The 15090-nt window shown below is 47.3% G+C and overlaps 1 protein-coding gene across 2 annotated transcripts in view; it reads right to left on the reverse strand.

Moving 5' to 3' along the window:
* MARCHF6 (membrane associated ring-CH-type finger 6) overlaps nt 1-1497 on the reverse strand; it is an 84431-nt gene extending 82934 nt beyond the window's left edge. The window contains exon 1 of one of the 2 annotated variants that reach the window (XM_070587208.1): nt 1191-1497. In XM_070587208.1, coding sequence (XP_070443309.1) covers nt 1191-1209 — 19 coding nt within the window. In that variant the 5' untranslated portion in view covers nt 1210-1497. Of the gene's footprint in view, nt 1-687; nt 963-1190 lie in introns of those variants that run through there. The other variant, XM_070587209.1, reaches the window with a different exon arrangement.
* Between the last annotated feature and the right edge of the window lie 13593 nt (nt 1498-15090).

Genomic DNA, 15090 nt, shown 5'->3' on the forward strand with positions numbered 1-15090 from the left:
AATAACACCTATCTACTCCATAGGGCTGTTATGAGGATCAAATGTGAACGCATGTGAGTATGCTTTGTAAACTGTCCAGTGTCACATGCAAATGTCCTCATAGTTGACGTGCTTACTGATTATCTAAAGAAAGACTTTTTTAAAAAACGATAAATCGAGCTCTATCAACTGATAACATGCATAGACAATATCAAACTTTTTATCACTCATTATTCCACACCATGACAGTGCTCGAGATTTTTCACGTAAAACCACCAAAATCGCAATCCATAAGGCTGAAAGACGCTTATCATATCCCCACAAAAATATATCCAAAGCATAAATGTCCAAACATCAAATATCCAAAACATCAAGGACCCAGGATAATCTAGTAATGTCCTCCAGAGACTCACTAAATGATCTGACAGGCTCTAAAAACATAAAACCGCTTAAAAATAACCTACCCTCAGTGCATTTGCATCAGCAAATGCATTTCAATACTCATGGGTGTTTACACCTTATGCGTTCAATTTACACGGGTCAGCTTCTTCCGAGACACACGCACTCACAAAACAAAGCGAACACGCAAAACACTGCGCCCTGGTGTCACGGATGAAAAACAAAATGACACCAAAACAAAAGAATGCGAAAGAGCCTCCCCGCTTCCAACCACCCGCTGGACCCTCCTCCTCCTCGTTCAGTAAACACCTTCTTCCGCGGAGAGCGAGGTTTTAAGCAGGGGTCAGTCCCCCCTACTCGGCCGTCACCTGGCGGGCTATTTTTCACGAAGTTTCACAGTCAACAAAGAAGTTCGGTCGGGAGGGGGTAGGGCCTGTACGGCGACAGGCACAACGACCACAAAAAAGACAAAACCGAGTGGGGGAGGGTGCGGAAGATGCCCCCGGGCGGCGGCGGCGGCGGCGGCGGCCCCGGGCCTGGCGGGACGCGCGGGAGACGCCGCCGGCCCGGCCCCGCAGCCCCCCGGCCCCGGCCCCGCAGGGTCCCCGCCCTCGGCGCGCGCGGGAAGCGGCGGGGGCGCCGAGGGTCACCTTCCGCTCCCGCTTCCCCTCGCGCCGGCGGCTCGGCGGCAAACGGCCCGGGCGCCGGCCCCGCCGCGGCCTCCGCGCGCCCCCGCCCGAGGGGAGGCCCCCGCACGCCCGGGCAGAACCTGCGCCGGGGCCGAGGCCGGGGCGCGGGCGCCGCCGCCTTACCTTCCTCGGCGGTGTCCATCTTGTCTGGGGGGCGGCGGTGACGCAGCCGCGAGCGCCCGCGGCCCAGGCCCGAGCCTTCCGGCGGGGGAGGGAGGGAGGGAGGGGGAAGGGAGGAGGGAGCGGAGCCGCGCGGGCAGGTGCGTATGCTCAGGTGGAGAGAGGGAGCGAGAGGAAGGAGAGGGGAGAGGGAGAGGGAGAGGCTGACGGAGCGGGCGCCGTGGGGGGAGGGGCGGGGAGCGCGGGGGCGGGCGGGGCGGGGCGCGGGCCGGAAGGGGCTGGGCGCCCGACGACAGGTGCTGTCACTTCCGGAGAGGGCGGGACGAGGAGGGGCGGGGCCGTCTCACCGCGGCGGGTCCTGTGCTGCGCCCAGCTAGCCACCAGGGTTGGGGCTGAAACCTAAGCTGGAGCTGAACTCGGGTGGCAGCTAGGGAGGCGACAAAGGGCGCAGAGCCGAGACGCAGAGCAGCGTCAGTGGGCGCCAGGCAACGAGCCCAGTGCCATCCCGGCCGCCGTGCACGACGAAGGTTCCGGGGGGCTTAGGAATTTCCCGGGCACCCGGGAAAATGCAGGTTCTGCGCCCCCTCCCGCCGCCCCGGGACTCTGGTGTCGCAGGTATGGAGCGGGCCCAGGAATATGCATTTTTGCTCGGGACCCGGGTACTTCTCATGCACGTTTTGAGGAAGTACTAAAACATCACTGCAGTGTAGGAAGACAAACGCTTTAGCTGTACCAAAATTCCTCCCAGAGAGACTTCTGCATTTGAGTGGAAAGACTCCTTCAATAAACCGCTTGGTCTGGGAGTCGAAACACCCACCTCTGAGGGAAATCGGTTCAGATGCGGACAGGGCTTGATATTCTGTGTCGTGGACGCTTACCTGGCCAGGGCTGAATTGCTTCGGCCTGATGCAAGGCTGAGCTGTGTGCCCGCACGAGCACACCACCTTTCCTCGCCGTAATCCTTGGCCTTTTCTCTAAATGAAGAACTATTTAGAGAATTCACATTAGACCAGCCACCTCCTTAGGACTGCCTGAGTAAAGCAAAGATGTCGCTAACCTGAATAAAAAGTATTTTAAACGATATGCAGATGACTCTCAGAAACAGATTCAAGAATGCTAGCAATCTCTTCTCTGTGTGAGGGAAGAAATTGGGAAGACCCCTCCCCCAAGCCTCATCAATCAGAAGGAGACTTAGAATAAAAATAATAAAATGGAGTCCTCCAGAAAGAGGGCAGCCCTTGAAGACTAATGTCACTGATTTAACTAATATCACTTGTTACCCAAGGTGAGCAAGCAAATTCTTGACGCGGTAATGGAGACCCACTGATTTCAAGGGCTGACGTTGAGAATCGAGCATATTTAAGCCTTTCGTTAAATATGTTTATACTCTCTCCCAAGAAACTGAATTTGAAGGAGGCCATTGCCAAAACCCCATCCCTCCCACCCGACACCAACATGAGCTCACAACGCCCTAAGGCCTGTGGCAGAGCACTCTTCACTTAGCTCAGACCAGGGGTGAGGTTCAGGACCACCAGATCCAGTCTCAGATATGGTATAGCATAAGGAGGTAGGATTCCAAGAGGGAGGCTTTGAGAATTGCTGAGGGAAGTGCTGGCCGTATTTCAGGACAGGTATGCGAAGCTTCTGGCAGCACAGCCAGTTAGGATTGGAGGAATGTATGTGTAGGGAGTGGGGGTGGAGGGCTTTCTCCTTTTGTCTTTAGGTGTCTTCCTTAGTGATGCTCAAAGGAAAGTTACTTCTAGAATTAAGAATTGCCCCAACCTTTTTTCATTCGGCCTTTGGAGGTTAAATATTAGAGTAATAAACCAAAATTCGTTGAGTCCCTACTGTGTGCCGCAACACAACAGCCCTTTGGGATACAGAACTCTCTTGGTTGCCATTGACAGGAACCCAACTAAACTGGTAGGCAAACGGGAGGAATATACTGTTGACATGAACAAACTGTGACAAGGGTAGTTGTGTACTGGGCCTCAGGGACTGCTAGCACCAGAGTCTTTCTCTCTGCCCCCATCCCTAAGCTCTGCTTCTCTCTGCATGTTAGCTTCATGCTGTCAGACCAGCTTGCTCCACATGGCTGGAGACAAAGCCACTGACAGCTCTCAAGGTCACATCTTCAGCCTCACCATCAGACAGGCTGAGGAGGATGATCACTGGTCCCAAGTGAAAAATTCCCAGAGAAAGACACTTAATTGGTCTAGCTAGGTGACCATCCCTGAACCAAATGATTGTGCCAAAGAACTAAGATCTGTAAGAACATGGACACCGTTGTTGAACTACATTATTGAGGTGGAGAAAGAACATTTCCCACAAGAAAAGGGAGGAGAAAATAATAGATGTCCATTATATTAAAGTTCTCGTTGTTTTTGATTATTATACAGAAATGTTTTCATTTATCACACTTTTATCAGTGTTAGAATTGGTACAGAATTTCTATCTGAAAAAAATGTTCTTTTTATCAAAAGAGACATGTAAAGATATAGCAAACACGTGTTCCAGTCTCATTTGTGTGTGTGTTTACTGTGCCATGAGGATACTGTAGTCTTGTCATGCTAACATGGAATACTAACATGGAAGGGAGAAAGGCTAGAAAGAACCCTAAGATGTTGGAATGGAAATTTAGGTATTGTAATGAACTCACTTTAACAAGATGTAAATCTACGTAGAAATATATATGCGTCTGTGTGACTCTACGTTGTAATATGTATTATATTTTAGATATATACACTAGGAGAATATATTGTAACCTCCAAATATATACTATCAAATATATGCTATCAAAAATATACTATATTCCTAGTATACATACTAGGAATATGTATATTATATATTTCCTAGTTCTGTCCTCTGAGAGAATCTACATGCAGTGATAGCCCAGTAGCTGTAAGCACATTGAGCATACAAATTTTGGGTTCTAATACCACACTCCACTAAAAGGAACCAAGACTGTGTGATAACATAATGATGGATACGTGTCATTATACATTTTTCCAAACTCATAGAAGGTACAACTCCAAGAGTGAACCCTAATGTAAAGTAGGACTTTGGGTGATTATGATGTGTCAATGTAGGTTTATCAGTTGTAACAATGTACCCCTCTGTTGGGGGATGTTGCTAATAGGGGAGGCTATGCATGTATGAGGTAGGGGGTACATGGGAAACTCTAACTTTCTCTCAGTTTTGCTGTGAACTTAAACTGCTCTAAAACAATAAAGTGAGAATTTTTTTTGAAGTATTCATATTTTTGGAAAAAAGAGATCCAAGACTCTTTGAAGAAATGTCAGATTTTAGGGCTGGAGTAGGGAAACTATAAGATGAGCCTGGAACATCTTGTGACAGAAACAAAGGAAGTGCTCAGAGACTGACAGGAGCATGTTAAAAGGACACAGAAACCAGCTCAAAGGGGTTCCCGTTGGCCAAATTGGGGACAATTTGCGCGTTAAAAGAAATACAGTAACAGATTATAACCTATTGAATAAACTAGGAATCTATGAGCTCATAGTGACATAAATAAATAAGGAGAAAGAAAAGCTCTTCCTTTGCAGTATAACATCAACCAATAAATGCAAAAGGAATGATATAAATAGAAAATCATTTGCCAACCACAAGAGTGCTTCAGGCTGGAGTTGTCAATGGAAGCTAAGCCTGGGCGAAGTTTCAGTAAGGAACAGGATTTTAATATATTATTGGAATATTTTCCAACAGTTCCAAAAGAATAACAGTAGCTTTACAGTGAAGACATCAACATGACTAGATGATCAAAGTTAACATCACCAGTGATGGGACAGATTGACATAATGAGAAAAGCAAAGCTTGCCAAGAAGGTATGCCTGAGTCTCGGCATGTGAAATAAAACCTTGTTCTGTTTGTGTTAATCTCCTAATTCTTGCAAAAAAAAAAAAAGTAAAAGAAAGACAAATCACCGTTGACTCCTCCAGGTGTTCCTGAGTGACAGCGCCCTAAGTGTTTATCCGCATCATGTAGATTAGGCTTTGAGAGTTCCTTCTGAAGAGACCAAAGGAGGAAAAAGACAAGTTGGGAACCCCTTCTTGAGCCGCGCATAAATTCAGATCAAGTTGCCACTTTTCTGACCTCGTTGCTCAATGAAGCCAGATACAGGAGAAACTTTATTTAGTGCCCATGTACACAAAAGCTCACCCACAAACAAGGCATGTTCCGTGACTATTGTGAAAGGGCAGAATGTGGGAGGGCTGCAGGGGACTCAGCGCAGCTGAGGACTCTGAGCTCTCTGTTGCAACGTCAAACAAGGTCAGTAAGTCCTGGGCAAACACAGTTGAATCCTGGGATGCAGCAAAACATCAGCAGGTGAGCAGGTGCCCAGCAAGGCCTGGAGCCCATTAAAGACAGAAGTTGGTGCCTGCCCTGGGATTGCAAATAGGATCAGAAGGGGGGAGTAATCTGACATTCTCTCATTCTGCCAACCCAGAGGAGATGGAGTTGGCATGTCCACACATTTCTTTTAAGGTAGGTCTCCCTTCCAAAGCAAAGTATGATCTATGAACTGCAAAGGGTTGCAGGCAACTTGGGAAATACTAGGCTTCTCAACTATAGGATTTCTGGGTGCCTTTAGTCTATTAAAATGTGTTGGGAAGCTACAAGAGGGAATGTGGTCACCAGTGGTGTCTGCATGTCCTCGGCCACTGAACCCTTCCCTACAAGGCTGTCTCACACAGCTGGAGTGCCCAAGCATACACTCCGTAAAATGCTGAACCACACAAGTCCACAGACCCCAAGGATAAATGAGCCAAGGGATCCACCCTTGAGAGTAGAAAAGCGTCTAAATTGGCCATGGCACCTTCCACATCTAGAAGATCCTATAGCCCAGGAATTCCTTGAAGCCATGTTGGATTTCCCAGGCTAAATCAGATCACCCCAGGCTGGCAATAAATCCTGTCTCTGAGAGTGGATTCTGGGTTGCCCCATGTGAGCTCACGGGCTCAGCTCCAGAATGTCATGGGAGCTCCATGGCAGTTGACAAGCATTTTCAGGAGTGAACCATGAAATTCTTAACGTGCTTGCCTTTGGGATGTGAAATAGCAGTCTAAATAGTGGCCCCTGAAAGATATGTCCATGCCCTAACCCCCGGAACCTGTGAATGTTACCTTATTTGGAAAAACAGTCTTTGCAGACATAACTAAGTTAAGGATCTTGAGATGAGATCATCCTGCCTTATCCAGGAAGACCATAAATCAAGTGACAGACGTCCTTACAAGAGTGAGGGCCAGGGAGATTTGAGACACAGAGAAGAGAAGGCCACATGAAGACAGAGGCCGAGAATGGAATGGTGCAGCCAGAGCCAAGGACCATCCTCAGAACCCCCGTAGGCAATGGGATCCTGCCAACACCTTCATTTCAGACTTCTTGGCTCCAGAACGGTGAGAGAATAAATTTCTGTTGTTTCAAGCCCCCCAGGTTGTGGTCATTTGTTTCGGCAGCCACAGGAAACGAATACAGCAGTCAGGGAACATTCATGCTCACCACCAGTTCAGACATCAACAGTGACTTGCTGGTTGTAAAGGCTGTAGCCATGCCTCCAGTTTCAACCCCCTCTGCCACACGTGGTGACATTCGGGGGCAGCTCCCTGAGCCCCTAGGGAACATCTCTCTAACTGATGAGTCTCTTGCAATATATATTTCCTTCTGATATGTTGGCTTCTAACCTGAAATTGCGTAGTTCCCTGAGAGTGAAGCTCTTCCTCAGAGATTTTATCTTAGATATATGGAACCCAAAGGAAACTTTAGGGACTGTCTGGCACCTCTCACTCCTGTATTTATGGAAACCATTAAGCTCTGAAGCTGAATTTCTTTTGTTATCTTCTCGTGTATCTTCATTAGCATCAAACATTTACCAAGTATTTGTTCTGTGGAGTATGCTATGTTAGAACCCAACAGGCAGGTCAAAGACCTGATTCCTATCCCCAAAGAAGGTTACCATTGAATTAGGGGCTACTGCCTAGTTTTACTGGGAAAGAATCTTCTTCACAACCTTAGTTGGGGGACCCATGTAATGATTACCATTCTGATTGCTTAGATGTAACTTTGGATTCTAATTAGAATTTCTACACTTCTTAGGTTTAACTCTTCTATTTGACCACAAATGTTAAAGTGTATGAATACATATACATGTTATTCTTGTTTGTGAAGGTCTCTATCCCTCCTTCTCCTGGCAACAATATCTGCCTTTCCCTTAGAGAACTGTTCTTCCCTCACTCCAAACTCAGAGTTCCAGGGGAGCTGCCAGTCTCCCCCCTGGCCCATCCCCCCTTCCTCCTCTGGCCCTGGGGAGAAGCTGCCATATAGGCTGGATCAAATGTATATGTCTTGGTGCCCACAGATGATGTGTTTCTACTGCTGGCCCCTTCAATCCACCCGCCACCCTTCACCCTGCTCCAAGTCCAGGTTTCTGACTCTTTAGATCTAGGGTATATCAACATAGTTTTGATATTGATCCTAACAATATTTTTAATTCAAAGTTTTGACCAGTTACTCAGAAGTTCTCAAATAATATCTGATATTGATGGAGCACTTGCTGAGTGCCAGGCACTGTCCAATAAACTGGATGCTTATTAACTCATTCAATTCTCAACACTCTGGTGAGGCAGGAGCTGAAGGGGACACTCCGGTTCAGTGAGTTACCCAGGTCCCATGCCTCTGATGTGGCCGCACTCAGCATTTGGCTCCAGGGCTGTGCCAGGAACACATCCTGGGTTCACAGGAGACTCCGTGAGTCCCCATTAGAGGTGGCCCTGCTCCCATATTTCTGAGTTCAGATGGGAGTTTAACCTCACCTCCTTCCCTTACTTTTCTCCCTGTGATGCTCCATGTCCCTCGTCTCCTGGGGTGGCCCTCCCAGCTGTGTCCCTACACTGCACAGTGCCTCACCTTCTTGTTAATAAGACCACTTTCTTGACTGTCTAACTTCTGGGTATTCATTGAGAGACTGAATATATAGACAGACAGTGGCCAGACCGTCTATGACAATAGAACTGTGACCCACAATCTGCAGCAACCAGTCCAGGAAGCCAAATCACAACCACCGCAGCATTTGGCCCAGAAGGGCCAACGCTTAATCAATACCTGACAGCTTCCCTCATTTTTGGTCCAGCTTCCAATTTAGAACCAACCAGAGAAAGCCAAATGTGCGCCCTAACCAATCACACGGGATGCCCTCTTCCAGCTTCCCCAGGCCGACGGCCTCTGATCAGAGCATATCTGAAGCCTTCTCTTTTACCACTAGAAAGCTTTCCCACTCCTGCCTTTGAGTCTCTGCCAAACACTTGTCAGTGGCTGACTCCTTTTGTAAGCAAGCTCTGAATAGCCTGTGCTTTTCTCCTTTGAGTGGTCTTCGTTTATTTCCACATCGTTTTAGTTTTAGCTGGCCCTTAGGTCTTTCTGTTGGTGCCCTGCCCATCCCTGCCCTTCAGATAACCTTCGCCACGCTCTCTGAGGCCTCACCCCAAGCCTCGAATCTGTCCCATTTCAACAGGAATGGCCCTCCCCAACAAGCATCAGCCTATTTTGCAGCGACTCATCAATTTCCTCATCAGGCCACTTGATTCCATGGCTTGTGAGACTAGCAATCACCACCGTGACACCCACAGAGCCTCATTTTAGCCCAAGTACCGGGAAGCAGTTGCCATGGAGATGGATGCAGCCGAGGGCTCCCTGCAGCCAGCCCACGCCAGGGAGGGGCCAGGCCTGCTGCTCCGTCTGAGCTGCTCCACCTCCACCCTCACCTCCTCCCAGCCCCCACCCCTCCAGAGCAAAAAGAGGCTGGGAGTGGGGATTGCACACGTTGATCACTCTTGGATCCTTGGCTTCGCGCATCCCCCACGTTGGCTGTTAATAGTTGGCGTCACTTGGTTGTGCAGCTTAGACTGTTCTGCTTAGCAACGAAATAACAAACAACGTAAATCAAATCTCCATTGAACCTGCGAGAATGCCTTGTTTACGTGGATGCAATATCAGTGCACAATGCCAAGGCGGGGGTGGGGGCGGTCTAAACCTTTTAAAATGGAGGATTAACACATACAATAAAAAGTGCACAAAGCCCAAGTGCACATCATGATAATTGTAACCAGCACCCAGATCAAGATATAGAACATTTCCCAGACCGCATAGAATTCCCTCCTGCCCCTTCTCAGTCAATACTCACTCTCCGAGGACATGAATGTGACTTCTATCACCGTCAATTTGTTCTGCCTGTTTCTGAACTTCATATGAATGGAATCCGACAGTATGGACCTTGTGGCTATGACTTATTTCACTCACCACTAAGTCTATGAGATTCTCCCATGTTGTTTGTGTAGCTGGAGGAGGATGAGTTGCTGCTTAAACACTGTTCCCTCCACCTCCAGCAATAGGACTGTCAGGACTTTGAGCTTCAGCCTCCTGTCTTCTCTGCCTCACCCACACCATTGAAATTCCCTGGATGAATGGCCATCTGAACCAAACCCAAGCTCACCGTGCCTCCTTGGATACTGGCCTATCTCCGCAAGTGGATGGGGCTGCCCTAGCCTCCATTCCAAGGGCTCCCAACCTGTTTCTTCCTCACCAGTCAGTGTGGCTGAGACCCTGCATGCATCCCTTGTTCTCGGGCTGCCTGAGTTAGTGCATCCCAGAGCCACGAGGGCCCAGACTGCTCACTGCATCAGGACCTCAGGCTTACATTCTGTTTTCTCCAGACAATGTCTCCTTCCCTTCCAGTTAGCTGACCCTCTTCTAATTTTTTAAAGCACTTATTTTGAAATGATTTTAGACTTACAAAAAAGTTGCAACAATAGTATGGATACTTATATACATTTCACCCACATTCACAAATGTTAATATATTGCCCCTTTTGCTTTGCCATTCTTTCTCTCTATCCATATATGAATAATTTGTATTAATTATTCATTTTAATTTTTCTAAACTGTTTGAGAGTAGATTACAGACATGATGCTTCTTTGCCCCTAAATACTTCACTATATATTTCTTTTAAGAAAGGACATTTTCTTAGATAACCCGAATACATTTATCAAAATGAGGGAATTAACACACCATGAGCACACCATCATTATATAATCTACAGACCTTATGCAAATTTTGCCAATCATCTACTAATTTGTTTTTTTTTAAGTTGCAGTTCTTAAAAATTATTTTCCATTGTGGTAAAATATACATAACATAAAATTTACCATTTGAATCATTTAGAAGTATACAATTCGTGGCACTAAGTACATTCACAGTGTTGCACAACCATCAGCACTGTCTTGGGCTGTTTGGGCTGCTATAACAAAATACTATAGACTGGGTGGCTTATAAACGACAGAAATGTTCCAGTTCTAGAGGCTGGAAGTCCAAGCTCACAGCACTGGCAGATTAGTTGACTGGCGAGAGTCCACTTCCTTGTCACAGACAGCAGTCTTCTCGCTGTGTCCTCACATGACAGAAGGGGCAAGGGAGCTCCCTGGGCTCTCTTTTATAAGGACAGTAACGTCATTCTTGAGGGCTCCACCCTCAAAGGCCCCACCTCCAAATATCATCACATTGGGTATTAGGTTTCAATATTGTATATGAATTTCGGGAGGCACAAACATTCAGCCTATACCATCTACGATCCATCTCCAGTACTTTCTCATCGTCTCAAATGGAAACTCTGTCCTCATTGAACAACAACTCCCTGATTCCCCCGCAGATCCTGGTAACTACTGTCTACTCTGTCTTTATGAATTTGACTATTCTAGGTACCTCATAAAAGTGGAATCACACAATATTTATCCTTTTTTGACTGGATTATTTCATTTAGCATAATGTCCTCAAGGTTCATCTATGTTGCAGCATGACTAACATCCTTTATAACAAAAAGGGGCAAAAAGTGTTTTTTCCTGGTCCAGGATGCAATACAGAATCCAGACTGCATTTAGCTGTCAGATCTCTTTAGTTGCCTTTAATAAGGAATAATTCCTTAGTCTTTCTTTGTTGTTTATGACATTGACATTTTTGTAGGGTACCGGCCAGTTATTTTGTAAAACATCTCTCCATTTGGTTTGCTTGATATTTCCTCACAGTGAAATTCATGCATTTTTGGCATGAGCAGCACTGAAGTGATGTTGTGGCCTTCTGTTGCATCAGATCGCAGGCACATGTTGTCAATTTGTCCCGTGACTGGTGACGTTAACTCTGATCACTTGGTAAGATGGCTGCCAGCTTCCTCCACTGTAAAGTTACTCTTTCCCCTTTTGTAGTTGGTATCCTTGGGGAGATACTTTGAGACCGTTTACAAATCCTGTTTCTCATTAAACTTTCACCCACCGTTTTAGTATCCATTGATGGTTCTCCCTGACACAATTTTCACCATGGTGATTGCAAATGACACTTTCTAATTCTACTATTCCTTCTACATTTTTTAGTTTTCCATTTAAGAAGAGCTTTCCATTCTCTCCATTTATTTATTTATTTATTTTTATTATTATATTTTTTATTTTTATAATTATATCAGTATATGCTTGTGAATTCTTTAGACTATGATTATAATAAAGTAAGAATAGTTATGATTCAATACTATCATTATTATTGGTCAAATTATCCCAGATTTGTCCAATGGGAGCCCCTTCAAGCTAACTTTCTTTTGTCCTTTTAAGTTCCTATTATTCTCTGAGCACTTCCTCACAGTGTGACAGAATGTGTTCCAGCTCATCTTGTACCGTTCCTACCTGAACCCTGGAATTAGCCATTTCTACCTGAAGCCCTGGTTCCTTTTAGTGGAGAATGGTATTTGGAAACCCAGATGTGGGTGCTGGGTGAGCTTCGAGCCCTACTTAGGTGGCAGAATTACTGGAGTGTCTTCATCTGGACATGCCAGCGTCAACTATACCGAACTTCACCCTGTACGTGTGCCTCCCCACACCAGTTCCGGTCATCACTTGACCGCTAAGTGATAGATATTAAAAACCATGAGTTCATTCTGAGAGGTGGATTACAAGTGACTGACTTTATTTTTTTAATGTATGTATTCATGTTTCCATTTTCTATTTCTGCTATATAAAAAACCAGCACAAACTTAGTGGCTTCAAACAACAAAAATTTATTATCTTACAGTTGTGGAGGTCGGAAGTCTGAAATGGGTCTCACTGGCCCGAATCAAGGTGTTCGCTGGACTGGGATCCTTCTGGAGGCTCTTGGGGAGAATTTGTTTCCTTGCCTTTTCCGTCTAGAAGCTGTTTGCGTTCCGTGACTTGAGTCCCCTTCCTCCATCTCCAGCGCCAGCAATGGCATCACTCCGACCTCTGCTTCTGTCCTCATAGTTCTTCTCTGATTCTCACCCTCCCGCCGCCCTCTTCTAAGGACCACTGGGATTACATTCGGCCCACCTGGACAATTCAGGACACTCATCCATCTCAAGATCCTTAACAAGATCTACAAAGTCTCCTTTTTTTTTTGCCTTGTAACATATTTACAGGGTCTGCGGATTAGGAGGTGGACATTAGAGGGCCATTATTCTATCACAACGTATTTTATATATTGTTAAATAATGAACGTAAATTACTGTGATAGTAAAAACAGTTGTAAGAAAGAAGGCTCAGAGGGACAGCCGCCCTCTTGCTCACCCCTGCAACTCTTGCTGGCATCTATCATCAGCTCCTGACGCACCCCCGCCACTTTGGCTGGAGGGCAGGAGAGGGAGCAACTTGTGACTAGGCGGCCCGAGCTGGCCCCGAAGGCAAAGCTCCAGGGTCTCCTCCAGGTGAATGACAACGGACTGCCAGGGGCTCTCCTTCCAACCCCCAGCTCCCCGGGGGAGGCGTCCTCCCTTTTCCTGTCTCTCAGATTCCTCCAGCTGGCACACCGTTTAGAGGCAAAACTAGGACGCTGTGGGGCGCTGGGACGCGGTTTCCATTTGAGTAGAGGTTCGTAAGCACACGGTGGTGGTGTTTAATCCATTTCCGTGCATCTTATGCATGCCGCATCTACGCCGCTGTCACTCTTTGCAAGCTCTTTGCTTCTTCGCGCGCGCCCAGCCTGCCCTGTCCACGGTGTCCACCCTGCCGGGCAGGGGTCCCACGTGGTCCCTGAGCTCCCGGCCTCCCACACTAGCTCTCGGCCGAGAGTCTCGTTCCTGCTTTCTCCGCGACCTCTCGAATCCCTTCTGCTCCGACATTCCGATTTTCTCCGCAGTGCAATATTGCCGTTTTTCAAACCTCCCCACCCCTACGGTCCCTTTGTTTCTGAGCCAGGTCTCCTCGCTCGGAGAGTCAGGACCGATTCCACTGACTCGGCACCCTCTATTGATACGTCCCGGTTTCCCTCGCGCCCACCCAAGGACACCGCCCGTCCGGCCCCTGGCGGAGCCCGCGGTTCTCCTTTGTCCCCCCGCAGCCTGAGGTGGGCAGCGACCCCACAGGGACGGGATCCAGGGGCTGCCACCACCACCCGCGCCCTCGGAGAAGCCCTTTCTCGGCCGCGGGTCCGGTTATGGTTGGTTTCGGGGTCTTCCGGAGAGGCTGGGGGGTGCCTGGCACCAAACAGCTCCGTTAGTGTCGGGTGCCACCCTTCTCCCGGACTGCAGGCCCCGGGGACGCGCCCTGGCGGTCCGTGCGCGCCTGCAGGCCGGCCTCGCGGGCACCGTTTCCCTGGAGGTGCCCTCTGCCGGCCGGAACCCCACCCACCCATCAGAGAGGGGAAGATGGAGGCTTGAAGAAACGGGCCCAGTGGGATTTTTTTGCACCTAGAACATAAATGATCTACCATAAACAGCCCTCTAAAGACTAGAATACCCCTTAACAGTGCTCAAAGAACAATTATTTTTAACCTCGTTATTGAGAATAACTCACATACCATACCATTCATCCACTTATAGTGTACAATTCACTGGTGGAGTATATTCACAGGCATGTGCGTCCATCATCACAGTCGACTTTAGAACGTGTTCCTCTCTGTAAAAAGAAACCTATACCCATTAGCAGTCACTCCCCATACCTCCTCTCCCACAGTCTCTGACAACATCTAATCTCCTTTCTGTCTCTACAAACTTGACTATTTTGGACATTTCACGTGAATGAAATCATACAATGTGTGATCCTTTGTAGCTGCCTTCTTTCACTCAACATAATGTTTTCAAAGTTCATCTATGTTGTAGCATGTATCCGTACGTCATTCCTTTTTATTGCCAGGTAATATTCCACTGTATGAATATAGCACGTTTTATTTCTCCATTCATTAGTTGATGGACATTTGAGTTGTTTCCACTTTTTGGCTATTGTGAATAATGCTGCTATGAACATCCATGTATAAATTTTTGTATGGACATATGTTTTCAATTCTCTTGGCTATATACCTGGGATGGAATTGTTGGGTTATATAGCAACTCTAACATTTCAAAAAAACCATCAAAGACCTAATTTTAGGTATTTTAGGAAGAGGGAGGTGGAGCCAGTTCAAAAGCCAACTGAATAGATCACAAAAGTGCTGGATAAATCACCTCCCAGCTGTTGACAGAGAACCTTGCTTACAGAAAGCCTACTATATCGAGACCTACAAGAGGAACTGCTCACTGTACTGAGAGGAGTGAGACAGAGCTCAGGAAGGGCTGGACCCAGGGAGGACATCCTCTACCCCGGAAGAAGAGAGACAGACATCCCAACGCCCATCTTTAACCGGTTACAGAGGCTTTAACACAGAGAGTGCAGAAGTCCACAGGACCACCCAGTGCTGGCTGGTTGGGATGAGGTTCTGGTGAGGCGTGGGGAGGAGCACAGCTTTACAGCTGAAATAATATTTACCTCCACTTCCAAGAGATTTCGCAGCAAGGAGAGGGGAACAGCGTGGATTAAAGCCTAGCCATGTGATACTTGATGCTCTTGGCTGTGGAGAAAGGAGGCGGATG

This window comes from Equus przewalskii, chromosome 20, assembly GCF_037783145.1.
Source record: "Equus przewalskii isolate Varuska chromosome 20, EquPr2, whole genome shotgun sequence".
Taxonomy (NCBI): Eukaryota; Metazoa; Chordata; class Mammalia; order Perissodactyla; family Equidae; genus Equus; species Equus przewalskii.